Source organism: Dreissena polymorpha, chromosome 16 (assembly GCF_020536995.1).
Source record: "Dreissena polymorpha isolate Duluth1 chromosome 16, UMN_Dpol_1.0, whole genome shotgun sequence".
NCBI classification, from domain to species: domain Eukaryota; kingdom Metazoa; phylum Mollusca; class Bivalvia; order Myida; family Dreissenidae; genus Dreissena; species Dreissena polymorpha.
The window spans coordinates 8,013,172-8,023,332 of record NC_068370.1 but is presented as its reverse complement, the minus strand read 5'-3'; the positions used below and the strand labels follow the sequence as shown (position 1 = coordinate 8,023,332).

At 34.0% G+C, this 10,161-nt stretch overlaps 1 protein-coding gene across 2 annotated transcripts; it reads right to left on the bottom strand.

Moving 5' to 3' along the window:
- Positions 1–351: 351 nt before the first annotated feature.
- On the bottom strand, positions 352–8,938 carry LOC127862600 (uncharacterized). Of its 2 annotated transcripts, XR_008040696.1 has the most exons (4): positions 8,667–8,938; positions 4,880–4,966; positions 1,845–3,820; positions 352–1,540 (listed from the first exon to the last, which is right to left on the bottom strand). XR_008040696.1 is itself a non-coding variant. In XM_052401792.1 (3 exons), exons 2-3 carry the CDS (start codon positions 4,940–4,942, stop codon positions 2,483–2,485), a joined length of 1,401 nt encoding a protein of 466 aa, XP_052257752.1. In that variant the 5' UTR covers positions 4,943–4,966; positions 8,667–8,938; the 3' UTR covers positions 352–2,482. The 2 variants fall into 2 exon arrangements, 1 of the variants encoding a protein (XP_052257752.1); XM_052401792.1 differs by having other exon boundaries at positions 352–3,820.
- Positions 8,939–10,161: the final 1,223 nt, after the last annotated feature.

The window sequence follows — 10,161 nt, the reverse complement described above, 5'->3', positions numbered from 1 at the left end:
GTGTACTATGCTTGCTTGTCAGACCCGCTTAAAGCTGTTGTATATAGCACATATATCATAACTGTTCGCTGAAGCTTTGGTACGTTTTCTTTATACAGCAGCTAATCAGGTTATCTAAAAATGTCAGTGAATATTTGTGAATCTTTCTTTACGATAACAAATTACTGTGACGTATGAAAATATATAGACAAATCTAGAAACATATCATCGATGACATGGAAACAAGTATATAACGATCACAACGTTTAAAAAAAATACGCTTTTTTATACTTCCTGAATTGTGCAGCGGTAGCGGTATAGCTTTTGCTCATAAAAGATATAGGTTTATGTTCTTTTTAATTGCTCCAAAAATGAAATTTAATTATCCAAACAATAAGGTTCAGTATACAAATTCATATACATATCATTTCTGTTTTTGTCAAAAATACAAACACATGTAAACAAACCCTTTAACATCAGTAGACGTGTACGAATAAAAGAGTCCACTCAGGTATGCACGTCAAGCTAAATAGAGAAAAGATAAAAGCTGTCAAGCCATAACGAGGTTTTAAATAATTAAACATTAACATTACATTGGAATATTGTTTCTTGAGCAAAAGCTTTTATGTGTGTTTGTCATCGACTTACTAGCAGTTTGAAGTATATTTTTTTGGATCTCTATGAACATTATTAATATAATGGGGACTTTGTGGACAAGTAGAGAGCTTGTCTGTAAAATGTGTCGTGTGTCATTATAAACTATTGTTAATATTTTCATCTTGCTATTCAAAACTATTGATCAAATGTTTATTCAATTGTTTGAATGAAATAGACATATATCGGATATAGCACGATGACGCAAAGCATTCATAAATCATATGTACATTTGTATAGATTGTCTATGTTTCTGAAGAATATTGATTCAGATACAATAAGGCCAAACTGTCGTGGTAGAACTGATCAAAATCAATGATGATATCAATATAGCTCATATTACTTATTCACTTAAATAATGTATGTAAATTACATTCTCGATTTATCTGATTATATCCAATTTCCAATTTCTTCTCAGATCATTCTCTGGCGATTTTTGACGTCATCGTGTTATAATAAACATGTAGTTGAAACAGGTTTAACGTTACAATCAAGACTTTGATATTGTCCGCTAGTTCTTTATGATAGAACAGGAGCACCAATAACTCTTTGTCTTCAACAATCAGTTTTAAACCCTTTTTCTGGAAGCCCATTCGACAGACATTTTTAAACAGGTAATATCGGCATCAGAAGTTTTGTATCTCACATTTTAGACTGGTACCAAGGCAATTGATGAAGTTCTGTTTGTTTACAGATTTTGCCTAAAAACGGAAATAGTTTGAACGGAAAGGCGTGTCTTCCCTCAAGTTTCGTCCCCAAAACACCTTTGCTCCAACTCAGATGCGTCTATGTAGCCGTTGAAAACAATTGGTTTGAAGGCATAACTCTTGTACACCCAATGCACATAACGTTGGCAGATATTATTGAACGCATAGCCCCACGGTACGTTATAAAACATAGTAGACACCTAGTAATCGAAAGGTAAATAAACAACTATGAACTTCATACAGATATCTAATTTTGATAATATAGGTTTAGATTCTGGTTCAAATTCAGATCGGATGTTAGGTATTATTCGAAACTAATTATGCAATGCTATGTTTCAATCAATAAAATATACGCATTAATTTATTTGTTTTGTTTAAATATGTTGCTATGTATTACTTTATAACGGAAAAAAATCACCATCATACGAACAATCATTTATACAATTAACAAAGTCCGCAAATGAATACTATTGAAAATAGTCAATTTGAAAAATATATACTGACATTGACTTTCAAATTTCACATTGTGGACGACCGACAAATTGACAGTTTCGCTGATTCATAGAAAAAGTAAATCACACAATTCACAAACTATACGACTACCCGTATCGTTCACATTGATTCCAAAGTCAAATCGTTCACATTGATTCCAAAGTCAAATTAAAATCGATTCATCTGTATAATAGTAACTGACGTTTTGATTGAAGATAGGTTATGAGTGTTATTCATGAACACTAACTAATTCATTTGAATTGTACAAATATAACTTTCACTCATTACATTTACAATAGCGCTTTCAAACAACACTTAATCCGTTCTAAGTATTCGTATCAGCAACACGTATAGACGTATATAATTATAATAGTTTCACCGAGTCATGGATAAATTAAGCGACTCATATAGTTCAATCTGCAAGTGGCACACTTCAGAAGTTCAGCATACATACACACATTTCAGCGTATTTAACTTTGTATCTAAACTCCGACATTCGAGATTTTAAGCAGATATTCGTTGATTTAATGTTACTAAATGAAGTATAGCGAAATGTTAATGTAGTAAATGAACATTAAACTTAAGTTTTACCTCGTGTAGGTAAGCACAGTTATATACTCTTTTAAATAACTGTCCAGGCAAACACAACGTCAGCCTAAGATCATCCCGAGTAACTGTGTTTTATCATTCAAATAAGTCCCTTCACTGTGCATGCGCGCTATTATCTTGTTCAGTACCTCCATCATACCGTAACACAGGATCAAGAGAATAATATCTGAAGTATTTACCACGCCGTTCTCGTCTTTACATTGCATTTGTCTAATGCTTAACTCAAGGTACAGAATCTCAAACTCTATTCGAAGCTTACTGTACCACAGCAGGGGCTCCTTGTGGCCGATGATAGCTTGCCGTATTTTCTTCAACCTCCTTAATATTTTCGGCCCTTCATCAATCAAGCATGTCAGAGACTTCACCAACTCATCCTGCTGTCCACTCACCAGATTCCTTTCTGCCATAAGATTTCTTTCAGGTATCATATAGTAAGGTAACTGCCTACTGGATATAGCGGTTCGTAATGAAATCAGTCCTTCTTTTAGCCAATGAAAAATACTGCCTGAATGAAACAATTCTTGTGGGTTGTTCTCCGCTAACCATAATACGATGTTCTTCAAAATGTATGATGTAATTACTTTTTTGCGAGGCTTTAAAATATCTTTAACGATCATTTTTAGCAACACATATATCTTGATCTGAGTGTCATTAAGATTATTCACAAGTTCTGTCTCACCGGTATTAAAGCATATCCTCCACTCTACATGATAGTGCTCACTGCCTTTAAAACCAATTGGATTTACAAATGCACCCAAAACAATAACGTTTTCAACAATATCCGGTGGTGGCCAGTAACGACATCTTTTTGCCCAGTTTTGCAATATGCCAGGACAGTAAACGCGAATGGCTCTAACGACATCATGTGCCATAGGGCCAAACGACCATGGCAGAGATGGACCTGCGCGTGCATGTTGCTGGATTTCAGACGGATACGGGTTGTGTCTGAAAAAGTCTACAAACTGTGTACTACTTAATAGAACGTTACCACATCCATCAATACATAGAGCATTTGAAATAGCAGGACAGTATGTACTTGTTAGTCTTCCCTGTTGTAGTTTACAATATCCTGCATTGTGGCCTTTCGTACCCATCGTAAACACAATTATGTGACTTGGAATTGTTTCTTCGTTAATACCGACGTCCAGACACACGACATGTGGAATAATGAACATTGTGTCCATATCGCTCTCGAAGAAGCAGGTTAGACCCTCTGCTTTACTTCCCGCAGTGATGGTCGTTACATCATTAGTGAAACGTGCATTCCTCAGGCTATCCAACTTTCTGTATGCGTTAATGCGTCTCTGTCTGAGCCCAGATCCATACCCAAGGAGATTCATTAGGTTGCTAGTTTCCTTTGATTCATCTTCATGCTTAAACTGCAAAGATACTTATATTTTTCAGATGACATTACACGAAAACAAATATTACTAATTATTGTATCTTATAATAGATGTTACAGTTAATATCGAATCATACTGTGTGTTTGTTCCTTACTTTAGCTAATGTCTATAAGTAAAGAAATATATTACAGCTCTCCAAAATTACTTTTTGCTCGTGCGTGCCACACATAAATTGTTACAAATGTGTTTTGAGCGGACATAAATAAAGAATTGAAATAAGTTTAAATAAATTATTGCAGTTTTGGTCGTGTATTGAATATTATGTTCAATAATCATCACGGGATTCACTTATACTGCCAATCAAATGCTTTCTCTTATCTGCAGAAATCGCTACTTGTTTTAAATTGATCTAAATTTATGTATCTAAATTTAGTGTATATGATTTAGAAACATACAAGAGGAGTTAATGAACTTATAATGGTAAACTAACCCTCGACATCAACACAGCTTATATCAAAGATGCATACTCAACATGAATTAAATGATTTAAACACCGTTTATTACCAACTTAATATTGAAAAATAATAACTGCAGTTTCGTTGCAGTTGTATTTAGTTTCTTGTTTTGGGTATTACAAATCAACTAAGAAAACGGAGAACACTTAGCGCTGTAACAGTAGTGAAAAGAAAACGCTATTGGAAAACGAAACAATTTTTTCTACGTGTACTGTTACCTTATATCACCTAGATTATATGTAGCTATATTAATATTGTATTTGTATTTCTTATTCAGAGATTTAAATAAGATTAATTGGACATGCACACGAGGTAGTATTATACGAGTTAACGTTTATTTGAAGTACATACATATAGGATTGTTTATTCCGATACAAGTACTGTTCTTTACACTTGATCGTCTGATTGATTTTGACGTCATTAACTTAAATGGCCGACAAGAGTAATGCCACGTACCCGTCTGATGCGACTTTGAGTCCATACCGTGTATTGTCAATACCTTCACTTTCCTTACCTCTTATCGCCGGATGAGCCTCATTGTCCATTTAGAGTAATGCTCGACATCTCCACTCGTACTTACCCTATACCGCCTCGTGCACGATGGAGTCCACTCCATGTTATGTTCGACACCTCCTTCCGTCATTTGCGTAGGCGGTAACTATATTGCCTAACAGGATAGCAAAAACCAAGTGTTATTATACTGCCCAGATAACATTTTAGAGAAGTAAGCATACGTACAAGTATTGAAGAATGCCCTTTCTTATAGTGCTTTTAATAGCAAAATGAGACGCAGACATTTTGAAGAATCATACTCGCAGAATGTATCGGAATAATGTTTGACAGTGTTATTAAAAACATTCATTAACTGTTTCGTTACTATATTTACCCATTAAAAACGTGTCCATGAAGACAAAATTGGTTCCTTCATCTTAATATTATAAATGTTATGTGTGTCTTTATTAAGAGGAGATAGCGTGTACATGCCCAATGAAAGTGTTACAAATTATGAATGCTATTGAAGCACTTACACAATTCAATTTAATTTGCATACGCTGATGATCTTGTTTAGATATAGTTATGGTCTTAAGATAATTCGTGTTTTGTCTAAGTAAACGCGAAGGCGTTGAAATGACGATTTCAAAACAGACTGACATTAACTAACTTTGATACAGTAAGAGCTGGAATGAACATGATAAATAACAAATAAAAATAACGTGTGTATTTGCATCCAAGTCAATACAAGAACAATCAACTGTTTGGTGGCATAGCGGAACCACGTTTTGGCAACAACACAAATTACTATAATAACTGCAGGATCGTTTCTTCACGAGAAAAAAAAGCTGACTAAGAACCTTACAGATGTGGTCAATTTCGAGAGAGTCTACAGAATGTGCAACAGGTTTGGCAACACACAGCGAAACTTGATCGACAAATTCACGTTTGTTGGCGCGAGAGTTGGAAAGGCGGCCGTGGTCATCGCTGAATGATTCCCAGTTTTATATAAGAACATAGAATCTCAAGAAAGTGACCGATAAGAGCAGATCACATATATTCCAAAGATGATAGGGGCTCGAAAATACGGTAAAACTGCGTGAACTCTAAATATGGTAATTTTGGGATGATTTTTCTGACATCAGTTTTTTAATAGCTTTTAACATGAATATTAGTCCAAGAACGACTTTGATATTTACCAAGAAGCAATACTAGCTTAACCTATTTTCGAAAATTTCAAGACCATAATGTTAAGAGATGTATCTGTGGAATTGTATTGTATAGTGTATTTTTAATAGTGAAGCGCGTATAAAAGTGATAATATTTTGTAATATATGACTGAGTATAGATTAGTTAATCACATGACAGATGTACCCTTGTTAATGGCCGGCCTCCTCGAATTTAACACTAATATCAATTGAATAAAACTTATTGATACACTCATTCTTAAGGTTAGATTTCACAAAACGGATCGTATCATATTAACTTTACGACGCAATTCATTAGTAATTGAATATTTGCTTTCAAAAGAAAATAACTTGGCAAACTTTTGGAATAACGTGGCGTGTAACAATACTGCGTAAACATGTGCAGATTAAATAGAAATAATGACATCTCATTACTAAAAACTTAAAACAAATGCTTCTTCGTTTTTTTTTTAAGGTTATTATCTGGATTATTTCATCATAAATAGCATCATTTAAACAAACCATGTTTAACTTTCTCGAGCTCGAAAACAGTATTAAATCGTTAACAAAAGAACACAACAAATAAACGTGTGCATTTTCATAGTCTGGTTAGTATAATTTAATCGCTCTAACGAGTGCAAATTTTGAGTTACACGAGGCATAAGTTACAATTCTATTTTTTGAAGAAAAAGGCATTACTCTCCTTATTTCGAACACATATGAACCAAAATATGATAATGTGTAACCCTTTAGCAGTAATGCGCGACACAAAAATCCGACGGACGGACAAACTCAAATGAGGGACGGCAAGACGGACGGTATGATGGACGGGCTATGGGCAATATGTACGCTTCCTCTGAGAGTAGAGGCCTAAAATGAGTCGCGTGTAGTCAATGTGAATGTGACGTGTACTAAATTTTAAATAAACACATAGTTGAACAGCATGTTATTGAGTGTGTGCTCGGTTAAATCAAAGTATGTCGTTTTTATGTAAAATGAATTATTGTGTTAACAAACTTAAAGTAGACTTGTGTTCTTAATTATACAAATTTGACGATAATTCCAATGTCGCGTACTTGCAAACAAAATAAATAAACCATCATATAAGTAATATGTTGTTAGAATTGTGCACTTGATATAACTGCATTTAGAAATATTGTGCCAACATAAGCTTCATAAATTAGTAATTTTAAGCGGCAATAGAAACTATATTAATATAAACATATCGTGTAGCGTTCACAGGTATGGTTCTCTATAATAATCTATAAAACCTAACCGTTCTTGTAGCAAGGAACTCGACAAACAACATAAACGGAATCCCGGATGCATGGCTTTAATCTAAGTCAGTTGTATGGGGATAATACACGCATTTCTATTAACAGTTTGTGAACAGCACATTCAAGTGTACACAAACCTCCTCAAATCATACCCCCTTTAAATCAAACAGCATGAGCATGAAGTGTGATGCAAACAATTGTTGCATAATATCAACTTTCTGAAAAATATTGGATATGATACAAAAAAAACATCTAATTACTTTTTTTTTATAAATACTATTTATAGCATTATGTTATCATGATGCCCTGTTGAAAGCATGTCTGAGGGGAAAATGATACAATTGAATACATAAATGAAGACCATTTTATAGACCTTGCATTCTATTAGAATTTTAAGTAAAATTATATATGTGTTAATACAATACAACTGGGACCTGTATCACATTATATTTAATTATAAGTGGATTGAATGGATACATTAAAAGTCTACGCTCTAACATAAAGCCCCAATTGTTTGCTTCTTATTGTCAAATATTCGCGAACAGTACACGCAACAACTTTCACACTTCAGTTTGTAAGGGTCAATTAATACCCTGGTCCTTTAATCTGATTTTCGATGAAACCAATACCGGCTCACTATACTTAACACCAAAGCTCAAGACTTACAAGATGATAAATACTAGCTATATTATTACGCAACAATTCATGTCTCTCTATATCATGCCACCAGTAAAAAGGACCACAATGGAAATAAAAGATCGCTCTCTTTTAGTGCTACCCTTTGTACTGTGTTGCTTGACATGGTTAATTCTCATGTTTGTATTTTTAATTATTATCTTATGAATACAACATGTTTGTTTATTGTGTTTGCACCATGATACCGATATAAATCTATCTATCTATCTGTCGCGGTGAACGTTAAGCATTACTCACGATTTGAAACAGACGAACGCTGAATTTATATAAGGACGAAATAGTTGTAATAATAAAGATGGTATAGTCGTATCAAATCAACAACCCTTCTTTGAGGGTTATAGATATTATTGAATTAACAATTGTTCTTGCTGAATCATTAATATCTTGGTCAAGTTCAATATATTTGCAATATAGCACTGTTTAACTATAAGACTACGTGACAGCTTCAATTTATTGACTCGCTTAAGATTCGATCGACTTAATAGTGTAAGCGGGATCTCGTAATGTTTACTCTAGAAAAGAAATTTGAACATACGTATTGAACATAACACAAGCACACTTTGATAGGAATGCTGTACAACACATTATTAAGCCTCAATCTGGCACTCCAAATAAGTTATGAAAAGAAAACCTAGAACGTTGTGTATAACATCTAATGATTAGATCAAACATGAAGTACACTACTATATAAATGGAAAACAGCATGTCAACATACCTTTATGTCTTCATAATACCTCGACTTACACGTTTACCATAATTACTGAGCTAATGACGAATGAGACGTATTGAAGGACTTTGATCCTACATCACATGAACGTTATCACTCCGATGTTTACATATAGCGTCTTCATAGTTGTGTAACGATCCTATAGATTGTACACGAACGTTCTGTACTACAGTCTAATCATGTCCATATTTGATAATATACATATCTGCGTAAAACATGCCAGTTTAAAATGCGTATACATTTAAGACTAAAACTGGAACATCCGACATGTTATCTGTCGATTTTCAATGACATATCTTAACAAGTGCACGAGTCTTCGATTGTATTGCATTCAATGTGTTCAAATCAACGTACCTTATCAATAGAGTTTACATAAACTGCGTTATAACGAACATACATAACGAGATACCAAGCGTTGTGCTGGCATAATAGTTAATACATTAATGAGGTATGTCCATCATTGTTATGAAACATAATCCGTTGTTTCACACCGTTAATTAAACACGTAGCATAATACGACCGTTTGTATTGGTCTCCAAACCGCAAACCACGTATTTTACCACGCGTTTTATACATGTTTACTGTATTTGACGTAAATTGCAATTCCTGATCGATGGTAAATATGTACATCCAAAGTCATTTGCAGGTTTTTAAGTACTTAAAATGTTTACTTGAACTCAGAAGAAATATGGTTATTTCAGTGCGTAAGACCTTCGTATCGTTAAAAAATAAAACAACATTCGATCTGTTGGTCTCAAACTTCCATCATGCAAGTTACCATGCATGTGGAGTGCTCCGTTCAAAACGATTTACTTTGTGTAACGGTCAGTTTACAGTCGAAATTACATATGCTGATTTAGTGTTGACAGACTCTGACTCGGTATTGAAAAATGGAAGAAATCAATTCGAAATTAATTGAAAAACATCGAAAAAACATGAAAAAACATGATAGTGTGTGTACATTACGCTCAAGTGACGTCAGGTAGACACTTGTAGTTCGGGGATATTCCCTGAATGTATCAAGTCAACGTATGCTCTCGAGTTTGATGCATAACTTTTTTGTTCATGATCTGATAGCGAGTAAAGTTCACACATCATTATACCTATAGCCCATTTTACCAGGAGATCGGCAATATTCGCAGAAACTCGGAATTCTACTATGTATCAGCTGACCACGCTAACCAATCAAATTATGGGGTATTATGTTTACATTAAATCAGCATGGCGTCTGCTTTAACCGTTTCCTTTGTTGAAATAAAAAATGCCTTTTCAATCTGTAGTTTGCCGCAAGCACTCAAAAAATAATATAACATCAATAAATAGTTACTTTCTCAACATACATTCGGACTTTCGTTCAATCAGAGAAGTTTCATACGAACTGTCTACAACGATCGTATAAATTTGAGGTTTATACTATCGCTATTTTTAGATGAATATTGTTTTTTTTTTCAAAAAAAGTCTGTGTTTGCCAACTACTGAAACT